At 39.7% G+C, this 19,320-nt stretch overlaps 1 protein-coding gene across 1 annotated transcript in view; it reads left to right on the top strand.

Annotated features, from left to right (window-relative positions):
- The window catches only part of CNTNAP2 (contactin associated protein 2), a gene marked incomplete at both ends in the record, with an annotated part of 2,009,686 nt that extends 1,990,962 nt beyond the window's left edge, over positions 1 to 18,724 (top strand). The window contains 2 exons of the mRNA XM_082661728.1: positions 13,014 to 13,094; positions 18,525 to 18,724. Of these exons, the coding sequence (XP_082517854.1) occupies positions 13,014 to 13,094; positions 18,525 to 18,724 (281 nt within the window). The remainder of the gene's footprint in view (positions 1 to 13,013; positions 13,095 to 18,524) is intronic.
- Positions 18,725 to 19,320: the final 596 nt, after the last annotated feature.

Here is a 19,320-nt window from a genome sequence, read left to right as displayed (position 1 = left end):
AAGTGAAAGGTAGCAAAGAAACTGGGAAGAACAAAGACATATTTACAACATGGAGCGCAGACTCCACTACAAAAAGAATGTTGCAATTTAAATTAAATTATAATTAATAGCAGCAGTTTTGTTGAAGTATCTCAAATTATCCCATTAGATGCTGAAGCCCAAGTGGTTTCCATGGCAATATTTTCTCTAGATGTCAGCTACTATCTAATTTTTTGGTCCCTGGTATATGACAACCTGAAGCATTTAGTGCCTTTCATTTGGGGGAGTTTTCTGCTAGACAATCTCGGTTTATTTTTATATGCATTTAAATGTGTGTTTTATGTGCTATTGGTTTCTGAGCCTAAAGTCTACAATTTTACGTATTTTGAAATTTAGTAAATAAGAATCACAATTACCTCGTTTATGTTCTGTATTTTTAAAATTATTTTTGTCTTTTATTTTTATACAACTTTAAAGGTTACACTCCATTTACAGTTATTACAAACTATTGGCTATATTCCCCATGTTGTACAATACATCCTTGTAGCCTATCTTACACCCAATAGTTTGTACCTCCCACTTATTGTCTGTCTTTTTGATTATAACCATCCTAAGTGGGTATGAAGTATCTCACTGTGGTTTTGATTTGCATCTTCCTGAAGGGTAGTAATATTGAATGACTTTTCATGTGTTTATCAGCCACTTCTATATCTTATTTGGATAAATGTCAATTCAAATCCTTTGCCCACTTAAAAAATTGGGCATGTCTTTTTATTATTGAGTTGTAAGTGATCTTTATATTTTCTAGATATAAGTTATTTCCCTTATCCCCAGATAAGATATATACCTTATCAGATATATAATTTGTCAATTCTTTTTAACCTATGGGTTGTCTTTTTACTTTTTTTATGGTGTCCTTTGAAACACAAAAGTTTTAAATTTCAATGATGTCCAATTTTTTTTTTCATTGTTTGTGCTTTTGGTGTCATATTTAAGAAATTATTACCTAATCCAAGATCATGAAGATTTATGCCTATGTTTTCTTCTAAGAGTTTTATAATTTTAGTTCTGAAATTTAGGTCTTTGATCCATTTTGAGTTAACTTTTGTATATATGGTGTGAAATTGGGGTCCAACTTCATTCCTTTGCATGTGGAGTCCAGTTATTATTGTGATATAATTCACATATTATACAATTTACCCATTTAAAGTGTACAATTCAATGGCTTTTGGTATATTACATTATTAATCTTTTAAAAATGGTAATAAAATATATATAACATACATTTGCCATTTTAAACATTTTTAAGTGTTTAATTCAGTGGCATTAGTCACACTCAGAATACTGTGTAACCATTACCACTATCTATTTCCAAAACTTTTTCATCATCCCAAATAGAAGTTTTCACCATAGGCAATAACTCCCCATTCCTCTCTCCCCAGTCCCTCGTAAGCTCTAATCTACTTTCTGTCTCTATGAATTTGTCTACTCTAGGTAACTCATGAAATGGAATCATACAACGTTTGTCCTTTTGTATCTGGTTTATTTCACTTACCATAATGTTCATCTATGTTGTAACATGTATCAGTACTTCATTACTTTTTATGGTTGGAAAATATTCCAATGTATGTACCACATTTTATTTGCCCATGGACGAATATTTGGGTTGTTTCTACTTTTTGGCCAATATGAATAATGCTGCTATACACATCAGCACACAAGTGCTGATGAACGCTTGCTTTCAGTTCCTTTAGATATATACCTAGGAGTGGAATTGCTGGATCATATGATAATTGTATGTTTAGCTTTTTTTTTTAATAGATCTTTATTGAACTATCATTACCTCACAATACTCTGTTAGCTTCTGTTGCACAACAAAGCCGATCAGCCATACGCATACACGTCCCCATATCCCCTCCCTCTTGAGCCTCCCTCTCATCCTCCCTATCCCACCCCTCTAGGTCATCGCAAAGCACCAAGCCAATCTCCCTGTGCTACACTGCTGCTTCCCACCAGCCAACTGTTTTGCATTTGGTAGTGTATGTATGTCAATGCTACTCTCACTTTGCCCCAGCTTCGCCTTCCCAACCCATGTCCTCAAGTCCATTTTCTATGTCTATCTCTTTATTCCTGCCCTGAAACTAGGTTCATCAGTACCTTTTTTTTTTTTTTTTTTTTTTTTTAGATACCATATATATGCATTAGCATACGGTATTTGTTTTTCTCTTTCTGACTTACTTCACTCTGTATGACAGACTCTAGGTCCATCCACCTCACTACAAATGACTCAATTTCGTTTCTTTCTATGGCTGAGTAATATTCCATTGTATGTGTGTTCCACATCTTCTTTATCCATCCATCTGTCGATGGACATTTAGGTTGGTTCCACGTCCTGGCTATTGTAAATAGTGCTGCAATGAACCTTATGGTACATGTCCCTTTTTGAATTATGGTTTTCTCAGGGTATATGTCCAGTAGTGGCATTGCTGGGTCATATGGTAGCTCTATTTTTAGTTTTTTAAGGAACCTCCCTACTGTTCTCCATAGTGGCTGTATCAATTTACATTCCCACCAACAGTGCAAGAGGGTTCCCTTTTCGCCGCACCCTTTCCAGCATTTATTCTTTCTAGATTTTTTGATAAAGGCCATTCTGACTGGCATGAGGTGACACCTCATTGTATTTCTGATTTGCATTTCTCTAATAATTAATGATGTTGAGCATATTTTCAAGTGCCTCTTGGCCATCTGTATGTCTTCCTTGGTGAAATGTCTATTTAGGTCTTCCACCCATTTTTTAACTGGATTGTTTGGTTTTTTGATATTGAGCTCCATGAAGTGTTTGTGTATTTTGGAGATTAATCCTTTGTCTATTGTTTCATTTGCAAATATTTTCTCCCATTCTGAGGGTTGTCTTTTTGTCTTGTTTATGGTTTCCTTTGCTGTGCAAAAAGCTTTTAAGTTTAATTAAATCCCATTTGTTTATCTTTGTTTTTATTTCTGTAACTCTAGGAGGTGGGTCAAAAAAGATCTTGCTGTGGTTTATGTCAAAGGGTGTTTTTCCTGTGTTTTCCTCTAGGAGTTTTATAGTATCTCGTCTTACATTTAAGTCTTTAATCCATTTTGAGTTTATTTTTGTGTATGGTGTTAGGTAGTGTTCTAATTTCATTCTTTTACATGTAGCTGTCCAGTTTTCCCAGCAACACTTATTGAAGAGGCTGTCTTTTCTCCGTTGTATGTTTTTGCCTCCTTTGTCATAAATTAGGTGCCCATATGTGCATGGGTTTATCTCTGGGCATTCTGTCTTTCACCATTGATCTATATTTCTGTCTTTATGCCAGTACCATACTGTCTTAATTACTGTAGCTTTGTGGTATAGTTTGAAGTTGGGGAACCTGATTCCTCCAACTCTGTTTTTCTTTCTCAAGATTGCTTTGGCTATTTGGGGTCTTTTGTGTTTCCATACGAATTGTAAAATTTTTTGTTCTAATTCTGTGAAGAATGCCATTGGTAGTTTGATAGGGATTGCAATGAATCTATAGATTGCTTTGGGTGGTATAGTCATCTTCACAGTATTGATTCTTCCAATCCAAGAATGTGGTATATTTCTCCATCTGTTTATGTCATCTTTTATTTCTTTCATCAGTGTTTTATAGTTTTCTGAGTACAAGTCTTTCACCTCCTTAGGCAGGTTTATTCCTAGGTATATTATTCTTTTTGTTGCAGTGGTAAATGGGAGTGTTTCCTTAATTTCTCTTTCTGATTTTTCATTGTTGGTGTATAGGAATACCAGAGCTTTCTGTGCATTAGTTTTGTATCCTGCAACCTTACCAAATTCATTGATTAGTCCTAGTAGTTTTCTGGTGGCATCTTTAGCATTTTCTATGTATATTACCATGTCATCAGCAAACAGTGACAGCTTTACTTCTTCTTTTCCAATTTGTATTCCTTTTATTTCTTTTTCTTCTCTGATTGCTGTGGCTAGGACTTCCAAAACTATGTTGAATAAGAGTGGTGAGAGTGGGCAACCTTGTCTTGTTCCTGTTCTTAGTGGAAATGCTTTCAGTTTTTCACCATTGAGTATGATGCTTGCTGTGGGTTTGTCATATATGACCTTTATTATGTTGAGGTAGGTTCCCCCTATTCCTACTTTCTGGAGAGTTTTTATCATAAATTGGTGTTGAATTTTTTCAAAAACTTTTTCTGCATCTACTGAGATGACCATATGGTTTTTATTCCTAATTTGTTAATGTGGTGTATCACATTGATTGATTTGCCTATATTGAAGAGTCCTTGCATCCCTGGGATAAATCTCACTTGATCTTGGTGTATGATCCTTTTAATGTGCTGTTAGATTCTGTTTGCTAGTATTTTGTTCAGGCTTTTTGCATCTATGTTCATCAGTGATATTGGTCTATAATTTTCTTTTTTTGTGATATCTTTTTCTGGTTTTGGTATCAGGGTGATGGTGGCCTCATAAAATGAATTTGGGAGTGTTCTCCCTCTGCAATTTTTTGGAAGAGTTTGAGAAGGATCGGTGTTAGCTCTTCTCTAAATGTTTGATAGAACTCACCTATGAAGCCATCTGATCCTGAACTTTTCTTTGTTGGAAGATTTTTAATTATGGTTTCAATTTCATTACTTGTGATAAGTCTGTTTATATTTTCTAATTCTTCCTGATTCAGTCTTGGAAAATTGTACCTTTCCAAGAATTTGTCCATTTCTTTGTGGTTGTCCATTTTATTGGCATATAGTTGTTTGTAGTAGTCTGTTATAATCCTTTGTATTTCTGCAGTGTCAGTTCTGATTTCTCCTTTTTCATTTCTAATTTTATTGATTTGCATCCTCTCCCTTTTTTTCTTGATGAGTCTGGCTAAGGGTTTATCAATTTTGTTTATCTTCTCAAAGAACCAGCTTTTAGTTTTATTGATCTTTGATATTGTTTTCTTTGTTTCTATTTCATTTATTTCTGCTCTGATCTTTATGATTTCTTTCCTTCTACTGACTTTGGGTTTTCTTTGTTCTTCTTTCTCTAGTTATTTTAAGTGTAGGGTTAGATTGTTTATATGAGATTTTCCTTGTTTTTTGAGGTGAGATTGTATTGCTATAAACTTCCCTCTTAGAACTGCTTTTGCTGCGTCCCATAGGTTTTAGGTCATCATGATTTCATTGTCATTTGTTTCTATGTATTTTTTTATTTCTTCTTTGGTTTCTTCAGTGATCTCTTGGTTATTTAGTAGCACACTGTTTAGCCTCCATGTATTTGTGTTTTTTACAGTTTTTTTCCTGTAATTGATTTCCAGTCTCATAGCGTTGTGGTCGGAAGAGATGCTTGATACGATTTAAATTTTCTGAGGCTTGATTTGTGACCCAAGATGTGATCTATCCTGGAGAATGTTCCATGTGCACTTGAGAAGAAAGTGTATTCTGCCACTTTTGGGTGGAATGTTCTATAAATATCAATTAGACCTACCTGATCTATTGTGTCATTTAAAGCTTGTGTTTCCTTATTTATTTTCCGTTTGGATGATCTGTCCCTTGGTGTAAGTAGGGTGTTAAACTCCCCTACTATTATTGTGTTACTGTCTATTTCTTCTTTCATGGTTGTTAGCATTTGCCTTATGTATTGAGGTGCTCCTATGTTGGGTGCATAAATATTTATAATTGTTATATCTTCTTCTTGGATTGATCCTTTGATCATTATATAGTGTCCCTCCTTATCTCTTGTAACAGTCTTTATTTTAAAGTCTATTTTATCTGATATGAGAATTGCTACTCCAGCTTTCTTTTGATTTCCATTTGCATGGAATATCTTTTTCCATCCCTTCACTTTCAGTCTGTATGTGTCCCTAGGTCTGAAGTGCGTCTCTTCTAGACAGCATACATATGGGTCTTGTTTTTGTATCCATTCAACCAGTCTGTGTCTTTTGGTTGGGGCATTTAATCCATTTACATTCAAGGTTATTATTGATATATATGTTCCTATTACCATTCTCTTAATTGTTTTGGGTTTGTTTTTGTGGGTCTTTCTCTTCTGTTGTGTTTCCTGCTTAGAGAAGTTTCTTTAGCATTTGTTGTAAAGCTGGTTTGGTGGTGCTGAATTCTCTTAGCTTTTGCTTCTCTGAAAAGCTTTTGACTTCTCCATCAAATCTGAATGAGATCCTTGCTGGGTAGAGTAATCGTGGTTGCATCACTTTAAGTATATCCTGCCACTCCCTTCTGGCCTGCAGAGTTTTCCACTGAAAAATCAGCTGATAACCTTATGGGCATTCCTTTATATGTTACTTTTTGTTTTTCTCTTGCTGCTTTTAATATTTTTTCTTTGAATTTAATTTTTGTTAGTTTGATTAATATGTATCTTGGTGTGTTTTTCCTAGGGTTTATCCTGTATGGGACTCTCTTTGCTATTTCCTTTTCCATGTTAGGGAAGTTTTCAATTATAATCTCTTCAGATATTTTCTCAGACCCTTTCTTTTTCTCTTCTTCTTCTGGGACCCCTGTAATTCGAATGTTGGTGTGTTTAGTGTTGTCCCAGAGGTCTCTGCGATTGTCTTCAATTCTTTTCATTCTTTTTTCTTTATTCTGCTCCTTGGCGGTTATTTCCACCATTTTGTCTTCCAGGTCACTTATTCATTCTTCTGCCTCTGTTATTCTGTTATTGATTCCTCCTAGTATATTTTTCATTTCAGTTATTATGTTGTTCATCTTGTTTGTTTGTTCTTTGGTTCTTCTAGATCTTTGTTAAACATTTCTTGTATTTTCCCAATCCGTGCCACCATTCTATTTCTGAGATTCTGGATCATCTTTACTATCATTACTCTGAATTCTTTTTCAGGTAGACTGCCTATTTCCTCTTCATTTATTTGGTCTTGTAGGTTTTTATCTTACTCCTTCATCTGTGACATATTTTTTTGCTGCCTCATTTTTTTTTTTTTTTTTTTTTTTACGAGTGTGATTGTGTTCCTGTCTTACTGGTTGTTTGGTCTGAGGCTTCCAACACTGGGGTTTATAGGCTGTTGGGTAGAGCTGGGTCTTGATGCTGAGATGAGGAACTCCATGAGGCCTCACTCCAATGACTGTTCCCTGGGGTCTGAGGTTCTCTGTTATTCCAGTGGTTCAGACTCGGAGCTCCCACTGCAGGAGCTTCAGCCTGACCCTGGTGTCGTGAACTGAGATCCCACAAGCCACCTGGGGTGGCAATAAAAAAATAAATAAATAACAAAATAACAAATAAAATTAGGCTAGTAAACTAACACATATTTTAGGAAGAATATAAAAATAAAAATATAGATGAATCAACAACCAGAAGGTACAACAGTATCACAATAGTGAAAAAGAGGAGGAGGGGGAAAAAAAGGGGGAACAGGAAGGCCTTGGCTGTCGAGAGTGGGGCCTAAGCAAGGGCAAGGCTTGGGTGGTGGGTGGGGCCAATGCTCAGGACCCACAGGGCTGGAAAAGGCCCTGGGGGCTGTGGAGGGTGGGGCTTAGGCCCAAGGAACAGAAGGGGCCCAGGTGTGACCCCCACTCCTGGTCTCAGAGGGCAAGGGACCAGCCTGGGAGCTCAGCAGTCTCCCCAGCCCGAGTGTGCGGGGCAATCGCCCTCCGCTCCTCTCCCACTCCTCCCAGAGGGCCCCTCCCGCCTGCCTCTCCTGATCTCCCCGGCTTCCCTCCTATGCCCCCAAGTACCCATGTGGCCTGGAGGGGGGATTGGAGGGCAGGGGACCGGCCTGGGCTCAGCGGGCCCCCCAGCCTGAGTGGATAGGCGATCGCCCTCTCCTCTCCCGCTCTTCCCGGAGAGTCCCTCCTACCTGCGTCTCCTGATCTCCCCGGCCTCAGGGGCGCCAATCCTGTCTGGCCTCCACTTTTCCTCCCCCACATCGGTTCCCCTACGTCCTACTGGTTCACTTTGGGGTTCCTCCCATCTCCTTGTATGGGGTTCCTCCCATCTCCAGAATACACAACAACCCTAGTTGTGGGGAGACGCTAACTCCGCATCCTCCCACACTGCCATCTTGACTCTGCCTCTTGTATTTTTTTTTTAATGCTTTACTACTGCTCTTCCTCCCTATCTGCTCAATGAGACAGGCAAGAAATTTAAGGCTAAAGAATTCAAATCTCTTTTTAGTATTCCATTCTTATGAATATCTTTTAAATCAGCTTATTGTACTTAAGTACCTGCCTTGAAGCTTCCTCTCTTAATTTTTCACATTCTGTAAAGGCAGTCAAAATTATAATCTGACAGTAATGTTTTAAAGCACAGTTAGCACTGTTCATGATTTCACAAGTGTTACCCTAATGGTGATAACCATTCTCTCTGTGCCGTTTGGGCCCATAGGGAATTGTATCTGGAATACTGGGTTTCTCTTCTTACGATGTTGGTTCAGAGTTCTTAGTTTATCACATTGCTCAGCTGATGCTATCATCATGTGGAATTATCTTTGTCAGGTAAAATGCCTCACATGCTCACTTTTGAAGCCAGACAAGTGCAGTCGGGAGCCTTTAGACATCTGTGGGCCTCCCCAGACAGCCCACCAACCACAGAGAAAACAACTGGGCTAAATCAGTTGGTCACCTTAATGATGGTGATGACTCGATAAAGCCAGTGTAGACCCCTTCTTCCTCATCAGAGGCACTTCAGCTTAGTGCCTTGCAAGTGGTTTCTGGAGCCAATTCCTGGCTCCGCTGCTTCTTGGTCATGGGACCTCAGCCAAGTGTTTAGCCTCCCAAATGGGATGAATACACCAACCTCACAAGGTCCACAGGAGGATGAAATGAGCTAATCCATGAAAAGGACTTAAAACAGTGCCTGACTTGTAGGAAGTGCTATTAATATTATTTCCTAAACAGCTTGCTCCCCAAACTTGAATTTCATGTCAATTTACCTTTTGTGCTCTATGGTAGAAGGAAAACGCTTCTGGGCTGATTCCACCAGAGCAAACACTTGCTTTTCTGGGCCCCAGAGAGTTTTATATGTGAGGAAAGTATAGTCCAAGTAATGAGTAATTTCATGTAGTCCTAAAATTTAGAGCTTTACCACGCATCCATCACGTATGTGACGGTTGGGGGTCTTTGTTGTGCAATGTCCCTCACCTGGCGGCAGGTACGGGGTAGGCTCAGAGCTAGCTGCCCGAGGAGGGCCGCCCCCTCGCCCCGCCTGGCACACGGACAGAAGAGGCAAGGATTAGACTGTCTTTTGCTTTCCTGATGAAGTCTTCCTAGAATGTAGCAAAGGGCAGGCAAAGGCCTTTAGAAGTGGAATAAAACAGTCATGGTTTCTATTCTTTGGGGGTAAGGAGGTGTATTTTTACTCACCCTGTCCCAATTTCTGACCATCTTACTATATCTGTAAGATTAGGAGGAACAGCTGCCCCTGGGCCTGCTGTTACAGAGTGTGTGTGTTCTTCCCTTTTTTTTCCCAACCTGAAGTTGGAGGAAGGGAAAGGGCAGGTGCACCAGTGCTGAGCCCTCAGCTTGCTTCCCAGGTTGAAGACAGAGATGATGGGCAGGGAGGCTGTCTGTGTGTGGAACTGTCCGAGTGTGTTTGGGGGCCTGGGATGCACGTGCCTTCCCTGTGGGCTCTGCAGCGTCGGCCAAGCTATTTAACAGGCATGTCCACGGGAGAAGGATCCCCCACCATCAGTTCCTGCAGCAACATGTCTGCCTGTCCCTGCTGGCGGGAGGCGGGGAGGAGAGCTGATCTGTGGCTGATGGGGCAAAGGAAACATGGTCTGTCAGCGTAAAGGGGATGACCAGACAAACAGGATGTGTGCAAGGGAAACAAGCAGGAACACACTTCCAGGAGACACTAGATCAGAGCTGGAATAGCAGCACACTTTAGTGTTATCATGTAGCGTGTCAAGTGAGAAAAAACATGCACAACCAAAAAGTTGAGAATTATGTTTTATGCAGTGGACATACTGAGGACTTAAGCCCGGGAGACAGACTCTCAAATAGCTCTGAGGGACAGCTCCGAAGAGGTTAGGGAGGGGCCTGGATATATGGGAGTTTTTGCAACCAAAACAAGTAGTTGGTACATCAAAGGATAACTATTAATTAAAGAATAACCAGACATCTCAAATTAATGAAGTTAGCAATTTTTTATGTATGGGAAAATTCCAGAGTCTGGCCTCACGGAGATCATTTCTTTGATAGGCACCTTAACTATCTAGGGCCAGTATCCTGTTTGCTCCATCCTGAATCTCCTCAGGGTGCACTGTGGGGGTGGGCGTGGCTGATGGCTCGATGGCAGCAACATCCTTTGACAGGTGACATTCTTTGTCCACAGTGTCATTTGGGTCCCAGAAGAAAAGTGTATTGAATACAGTCTTTGCCTATGCGACACAAATCTGGTCCTGAGACTTAATATCTAAAGTCTATTTTGGAACTCCCCTGGTGGCACAGTGGTTAAGATCCGCCTGCCAGTGCAGGGGACACGGGTTCGAGCCCTGGTCCGGGAAGATCCCACATGCCTCAGAGCAGCTAAGCCCATGTGCCACACTGCTGAGCCTGCGCTCTAGAGCCCATGAGCCACAACTACTGAGCTCGTGTGCCATAACTACTGAAGCCCGCACACCTAGAGCCTGTGCTCCGCGACAAGAGAAGTCACCGCAATGAGAAGCCCGCGCACCGCAACGAAGAGTAGCCCAAAGAGAAGAAGGGCGAACCAGGTGTCCTGACAGAGAGTGCCGTGTGGATGAGCAAAGACACGTCCCCCTCAAGCATCAGGAATCCGTGTGCCTAGAATGTTGGGTTGGAAAAGTGGTTCCATGAGGAAAGAGGCAGGAGAGAAATTCGTCTCAAGGGAAGCCTTCCTCCCCATGTTAAGGAGTTCAGATTTTATAACAGAGGCTATCCTGGGGTATTTTTCATGTTCTTTTCTAGCTCTTATTATTCTCCTCGGGTCATCTCAGGTCACATCCATACCTTCCACTAATGTTTGTATCAATAACTTCAAGAGAACCAGAGAGAGGCTGTCAGTCTCTAGGCATCTGTGTTTCTCTGCAGTTCTGTGGCCAAGAACGCAAAGCTCTCTTTGGAGCGGGAACTCCGCTGTGTGCCACCATCCGTGTTACCTGAAGCAGAAGAGCAAAGAGTTTTGTAGTGTCATGAATACCAAACAGAATAATGACAAAATTGCCACTGTAATTTTTTTGTTACCAAATATATTTGGCAGATTTATATTATTGATGTTTAAGGGTCAGGAGATTTCTGTGTTTATCCAAAGGAGATGAGAGATATGACCCACTCACCCGAATGTCTAGTCGTTATCGCCATACATCCTCTAGGCACCTCAGATTCAATGTGTCCAAACAAAACAAGTCTGTCTCCCCGATCCCCGAAGAAAAGGCTCTTCCTCCCTTAGGCCCTACGTAAGCTAAACCGTCTGAAAGCTGGCATTTCCTCACCAGCTTACCTGTCTGTGTCTTCCTAGCCCTTGAAAGCCAGCACAGGGAAGATTATTGACTTTGGAATTAACCCTACCTGGGTGTTAATACCAACTAGGCCACTTACAAGCTCCGAAGCTTTTGACTTTTTAGAAGGATGTAGACCAAATAGAGTCCAGAGAAAGGTAAATACAATGTCAAAAGACCTAGAAACTGCGCCCCAGAGGCGCAGTGAAGGTGCAAGCCTTTATCCTTGGAAAACAGCTCTCAGTCTTTGAAGGGGGGTTGACGTCAGGGAATTATGTGTATTGATAACCAAATCTTACTGTGTCCTATGAGTGTGTGAGTTACAACATGGAAGCTGCCCCATGATTTCAGGCAGTTCACTATAAACAGGGTCGTAACTAAAACCACATCCATGCTTCCGATTAGTATTTTGACTATATAAACCAAACTCTTCAATGAGGCATGGGAAGTTCTCATTAATAACAATTTTCATCTTTTTTATTGTTTACTGTATATCCCCAGCACTTAGAATAGCGCCTGACATGTGGTAGGCATTCTGCAAAGGCTTGTTGAAATAGGGAGAGAAATAGAAAATTTATTAGGCAGTTAATATTCTTCTCAACACTTATAAGATATTATCCTCTTACAAATTCCTGAAGTGTACAGTGTTTTACTAGAGCCATGTACAATATTCATGTAAAGAAATGATTACTTTTTAAAACAAAAACACTAATTTGAAAAGATACATGCACCCCAATATTTATGGCAGCATTATTTACAATAGCCAAGATATGGAAGCAACCTAACTGTCCATCAACAGATGAATGGATTAAGAAGATGTGGTACCTATATATACAATGGAATACTACTCAGCCGTAAAAAGGAATGAAATTTTGCCATTTACAGCATGGATGGACTTGGAGGGCATTATGCTAAGTGAAATAAGTCAGAGAAAGACAAATACTGCATGATATCACTTACATGTGGAATCTAAAAAATACAACAAACTAATGACTATAACAGAAACGAAGCAGACTCACAGATAGAGAGTGGTAACAAACTAGTGGTTACGAGTGGGGAGAGGGAGGGGGAGAGGGGCAAGATAGGGGTAGGGGGCCAAGAGATAATGGAGTATAACCTTTAAGAATTGTGAATCACTATATTGTACACCTATAACTTATATAATATTGTACATCAGCTATACTTCAATTTTAAAAAATATCTTTTAATGATTACTTTTTAAACTAATGCTGTAAGCTGTAAAAAGCTCATTGGCGAGTATATCCAGTGCCACCAGTTATGAAAGGGATAAAAGTGGGTTGGAAGCAGATTTCAGCCAAACTTAAGGAAAAGTATTCTAATACATAAACTTGTCTGTCAGTGGAACCAAAGCAAGCCAGCTCAGGTAGTTCTAAGATTTGTTAATACTCCTCCCAAAGAGGTACGCTGTTCATCTGGAACTTGTACAAAGGCAAACAGCAGACACTGAAGTGGCTGTGATTCTTGTGGGAAACAACAGCAGAATGGGTTTAGATGAAATGGAGATCTCATTTGGGAAAACAGGCTGTTGAAGGGTTGTATGAAAAACTAGGTATCAAATTATCTGGGATAAATGATATATATGTCTTTTCATTTCTTCCTCTGCAGCCAGTGCTGATTTTCCGTATAACCCAGGACAAGGCCAAGCTATAAGAAATGGAGTCAACAGAAACTCGGCCATCATCGGAGGTAGGTGCCTTACAGGACAGGCTTTCCTGTAACTTCTCATCTGTGGGGAGTAGTCACTTTCAATAAAACCGTAGTCTTCTTTATCCATTCATCCGATGATGGACACTTAGGTTGTTTCCATCTCCGGGCTATTGTAAATAGAGCTGCAATGAACATTTTGGTACATGACTCTTTTTGAATTATGGTTTTCTCAGGGTATATGCCCAGTAGTGGGATAGCTAGTGGGAAGCAGCCGCATAGCACAGGGAGATCAGCTCGGTGCTTTGTGACCTCCTGGAGGGGTGGGATAGGGAGGGTGGGACGGAGGGAGACGCAAGCGGGAAGAGATATGGGAATATATGTATATATATAACTGATTCATTTTGTTGTGAAGCTGAAACTAACATACCATTGTAAAGCAATTATACTCCAATAAAGATGTTAAAAAAAAAAAAAAACCGTAGTCTAGGGGAAAAGGGGTTATCTGGATTTGTACTTTATTCATTTTGCCGTTTAAATATGACTGAAGGTTGAGAAGTACACATTGTGGAGAAAGTGTGGTCAATGTAACCTGGCTACTTTTTATGCTGACTTATAAAAAAAAAAAAAGAACAGTAGTAGGGAGCTAGCCAGCATCAGAATATGCAAGCAGGCAGTCATGGCAACAGCCAGAGCATTTCTTTATGCCCTCCAGTCTTTTCCACTCTCATCCCCTTGCATCCCAAATGGTCCATAATAGCTTACTACAAAATCAGGAAGGACTCTGCCAGTCTGGTTTCAGTTATCTTAATAAAAATTATCAGAAAATTAATAAGCAGGGACTTCCCTGGTGGTCCAGCGGGTAAGACTCCGTGCTCCCAATGCAGGTGGCAGGGGTTTGATCCCTGGTTGGGGAACTAGATCCCGCGTGCATGCTGTAACTAAGAGTTCACATGCCGCAACTAAAAGTCCGCATGCCGCAGCTAAGAAGTCCACATGCTGCAACTAAGACCCGGTGTAGCCAAAATAAATAAATAAATAAATATTTTTTAAAAAAGAAAATTAATAAGCCAGAGCATCTAAAATATTCCAGTCTTTTCTTCTCACCAGAATACCTGCAGAATAATTCGACTCTCCTAGTATAGTTCCTCGTGTTTGGATCAGTATCAATAACCCTGTTGCCTGTTGCCTTCTTTTCTCCCTGCTTCTTCTGCCTTATTTCATAAAAATGTTTCCTGCCTCTCTAAGTATGGATAATATCGTAAGCTTATCAAGGGTTTTAAACTCAGCCAATCAACTCAGCTCATTCAGTAGGTTTATTTTCCACAGGAAGAAAGTAAACACCTATATGTATATATGTGACTGTGAAATTAGAATACATTCAAAATGGTGCTCAAAGCACATTGTTCAAAGTTCTGGTATAATCCTTATCCTCATTGTTTTTGCTTTTTTAAGACCAACTTTACTGAAGTATAATGTGCACTTATTTAAGTGTAGCACGTCAGTGACTTTTGACAGACACATACGCCCATAACCACAGCTACAGTCAAGACACAGAACATTTCCATCCACTGAAAGTTCTCTTGTGCCCCCTTTGTAATTCATCCTTCCCTCTTCCCCACTTGCTTTTGTCACATAGATTACTTTTGCCTCTTTTAGGGTTTCATATGAATGGAATCACATAGTATGTAATCTGTTGTACCTTCTGTCACTCAACATAACGTTTTTGTTTTTTTAATTAATTAATTTATTTTTGGCTGCATTGGGTCTTCATTGCTGCGTGTGGGCTTTCTCTAGCTGTGGCGAGCGGGGACCACTCTTCATTGTGGTGCGCGGGCTTCTCATTGCGGTGGCTTCTCTTGTGGAGCTCAGGCTCTAGGCGCGCGGGCTTCAGTAGTTGTGGCTTGCAGGCTCTAGAGCGCAGGCTTAGTAGTTGTGGCACACGGGCTAGTTGCTCCACGGCATGTGGGATCTTCCCAGGCCAGGGCTCAAACCTGTGTCCCCTGCATTGGCAGGCGGATTCTTAACCACTGCACCACCAGGGAAGTCCTGACATAACATTTTTGAGATCTATCCACATTGCTGTATGTACCAGTGGTCTGTTAATTTTTATTGCCAAGTTATATTCCATTGTATGAAGGTATTATAATTTGTTTTATCTACTCACCTGTTGAAAGGTGTTTGGTTTGTTTCCAGATTTGGGCTATTTTGAAGATAAAGCTGCTATGAATATTCTTGTCCAAGTCTTGTGTGAACAAAAGTTTTTGTTTCTCTTTGGTAATCCCTAGGAGTGCAATTGCTGGATTATAGAAAGAAGATATTTAACTTTATAAGAAATTCCCATATAGTTTTCCAAAATGGTTGAACCATTTTACACTCCCATAAGCAATATTTGAGAGATCAAGTTGCTTCACAATCTTACCAACACTTGGTATTGTCATTCTTTTTCATTGTACCCATCTAGTAGATGAGTAATGGTAACTCGTTGTGGTTTTAATGTGTAGTTATCTGATGACTAGTAATGTCAAGCATCTTCTCATGTGCTTATTGCCACTTGCAAATCTTTTGTGAAGTGTCTGTTTAAATCTTTCCCATCTTTTTTTTCTTTTTTTTTTTACATCTTTATTGGAGTATAATTGCTTTACAATGGTGTGTTAGTTTCTGCTTTATAACAAAGTGAATCAGTTATACATATACATATGTTCCCATATCTCTTCCCTCTTGCGTCTCCCTCCCTCCAACCCTCCCTATCCCACCCCTCTAGGTGGTCACAAAGCACCGAGCTGATCTCCCTGTGCTATGAGGCTGCTTCCCACTAGCTATCTACCTTATGTTTGGTAGTGTATATATGTCTATGCCTCTCTCTCGCTTTGTTACAGCTTACCCTTCCCCCTCCCCATATCCTCAAGTCCATTCTCTAGTAGGTCTGTGTCTTTATTCCTGTCTTACTCCTAGGTTCTTCATGATATATTTTTTTTCTTAAATTCCATATATATGTGTTAGCATACGGTATTTATCTTTCTCTTTCTGACTTACTTCACTCTGTATGACAGACTCTAGGTCTATCCATCTCATTACAAATAGCTCAATTTCGTTTCTTTTTATCCCATCTTTTAATTAGACTTTTTTGACTTCCTGCTATTGAGTTGTAAGAGTTCTTCTTACATTCTGGATACAACTCCTTTCTCAGACATATGTATTGTGAATATTTTCTCCTAGTCTGTGACTTGCCTTTTCATTTTCTTAGTGGTATTTTTTTGAAAAGCAGGAGATTTTAATTTTGATAAAGTCCAATTTTTCTAACCTTTTTATAGTTTGTGATTTTTTAATTCTTTCTAAAAAATCTGCCTACCCCAAGGTTGTGAAGATCTTCTCCTATGTTTTCTCCTAGAAGTTTTTTAGTTTTCATTTTTATTTTTCAGTCTATAATCACTTTGAGTTCACACCTATATATAGTATGAGTTAAAAGTCAAAGTTATTATTTGCCAAATGAATATCTAGTTATTCCAAGATGGCTTCTTGAAAAGTCTCTATTTTTTTCCAATTTAATTTCCATGGCACTTTTGTCAAAAATCAGTTGGCTGCATATGTGTATGTCTTTTTTCCGGGTTTTCTATTCCGTTTTGTTGATCTATGTCTTTCTTTGGCCAATACCATGCTTATTTTATTGTTGTATCTTTATAGTAAGTCTTGAAATAAGCAGTGTAACTGCTACAATCATTTCTCTTTTTTTTTTCAAAATCATTTTTACTCTTCTGAGTCCTTTGCACTGCCATATAAAATTCAGAATCAGCTTATACATTTCTACCAAAAAAAAGTTCGCTCTGATTTTCATTAGGATTGCATTAGATCTATAAATGAACATCTTAACAATATTGACCTTGAAGTATGGTATATTCATCCATTTATTCAGATTTCCTTTAGTTTCTCTCAGCAAGGTTTTATGATTTTCAGTGTACAGTCTAGAACATCTGTGTTCAATTTGTTCTGTTATAAATGGCATTATTTTATTACTTTCATTTCCAAGTGTTTCTTGCTAATATGTAAAAATACAAATTTCACTTTGCTAAATTTATTGTTAGTTCTAACAACCTTTTTCTGTATATTCCTTAGAATTTTCTTCATAGACAATCCCATCACCTGAGAATAGTGTTCTTACTTCTTCCCAATCTGTACACTTTTTTATTTCTTTTTCTTGCTTTATTGCACTGTCTAGGGCTTTCAGTACAATCATGGATAAAGGTGTTGAGACCTGACAGTCTTGCCTTAGGGGGAATGTGTTTAATCTTTCACTATTAAATACAATATTAGCTGTAGATTTCTCAGAGATGCCCTTTATCGGGTTGAAAAGTGTCTTTCTCTTGATAGTTTCCTGACAGGCTTCATGATGAATGGGTATTGAAGTTTGTCGTATGCTTTTGTGCATCTGTTAAGATGATCATATGGTTTTTCTCCTTTATTTGTTTAATGTGGTAAATTACACTGCTTAATTTTTTAATATTAAATCAATCTTACATTCCTAGAATTAACACCACTTTGTCATAATATATTATTTTCTACCTACTGCTGGGTTCGATGCTAAAATTTTATTAAGAAGGTATATGGCTCCATCATTTTCTTTTCCTATAATGTGTTTGTCTGGTTTTAGTGTCAGTATAATGCTGGCCTCATAAAATGAGTTGAGTGGTATATCCTTCTCCTCTATTTCCAAACATATGTGTAGGATTGGTATTGCTTCCTTAGATCAAGTTTGTTAATAGTGTTTTTGAGGTCTTCTAAATTCTTACTGATTTTCTGTTTAATTGTTCTATCATTACTAAGAGAAGAATGTTGAAATCTCCAAATATAATTGTGATTTGGTCTAAATCTCCTTTCAGTTCTGTTAGTTTTTGTTGTTGCTGTTGACTGAAAAAAAATGCACAGCCTAGATGTTGAGAATTATGTCTTATTCAGTGGACAAAACTGAGGACTTAAGCTCAGGACACAGCATCTCAGATAACTCTGAGGGGCTGCTTCAAAGAGACAGGGGGGAGCCAGGATACAGAGGAGTTTTTGCAACAAAGACCAGGTAGTCGGAACATCAAAAGATTACTATTCATTAAAGAAAAACAGACATCTCAAGTTAAGGAATTTAGCGCTTTTCCATTTATGGGGAGATGCAAGAGTCTGGGCTCACTGAAATCATTCCTTCGACAGGCACCTCAGCTCTCTGAGGCCAGTATCCTGCACTTTCTCACCCTGAGTTCCCTCAGGGCTCCCCACCTGGGGCAGCTCTAGTGGCTGACTGCTGCAACATCCTTTGTTTACTGGTATGGCAGGCAGCGTTGTTAGCCCACATTGTTGTCGTTTTGGGGTTCTGTGTCTCGAATGGGAGAGGGCAGCACTTGAGGGAACGATGGTGAAGCAGGGGAAAAGTGTTGGCGTGATATACAGGATTTGGTTAACCTCTAGTCCCTCTGCTGTCTCCACCAGGGGTCATTGCCGTGGTAATCTTCACCATCCTCTGCACCTTGGTCTTCCTTATCCGGTACATGTTCCGTCACAAGGGCACCTACCACACCAACGAGGCCAAGGGAGCAGAGTCGGCAGAGAGCGCGGACGCCGCCATCATGAGCAACGACCCCAACTTCACAGAGACCATTGAGGAAAGCAAAAAGGAATGGCTCATTTGAGGGGCGGCTCTTTGGTGATGGGATGAGGGCAGGGGGAGTGACTGGGGAGGAGGGCAAGGGACAGAAGCACCCTACTTCGTACTCCTGAGCACATCCTACAAATATTAGCACAAGTTGGGGGAGGCAAGCGACAGAAAACTCCTGAGACTGACGGCCACAAGAAATACTTTCTGATATTTCTTCATAGCTGAGTTTCCCCTTCTGTATCAAAACAAAATAATACAAAAAATGCTTTTAGAGTTTAAGCAGTGGTTGAAACTTGTAGGTACTACCTGTCTTATTTTGTGTGTGTTTAGAGGTGTTCTAAAAACCCATGGTAACAGGGCAAGCTTCCTACATTTTTCAGAGCCCTTAGAATGGGGATATTTTTTCTTGAGAAAAGCTGATGTGCAGTATACATGACTTCCAGCGTTTTCTTCCTTTTACATAGAGTCAGCCTCTAACGGGCTACTGTAGTAACTAGTTCGTGTTCACGTAATATTTCTTTCGGTGTCCTGTGAATTGGAAAAGGAGAGATGGGGCAGAGAGAACCTATGATTTGACAGTTCTCAAAGAGACCTCAGTCTGTACAGCTCTCTGAGAGTTCCCACCAGAAA

The sequence above is a fragment of the Grampus griseus genome, assembly GCF_964374135.1.
Source record: "Grampus griseus genome assembly, chromosome: 9".
In the NCBI taxonomy this organism is placed as follows: domain Eukaryota; kingdom Metazoa; phylum Chordata; class Mammalia; order Artiodactyla; family Delphinidae; genus Grampus; species Grampus griseus.
The sequence above is the reverse complement of the archived record's forward strand: the minus strand, read 5'-3'. Positions and strand labels throughout refer to the sequence as shown.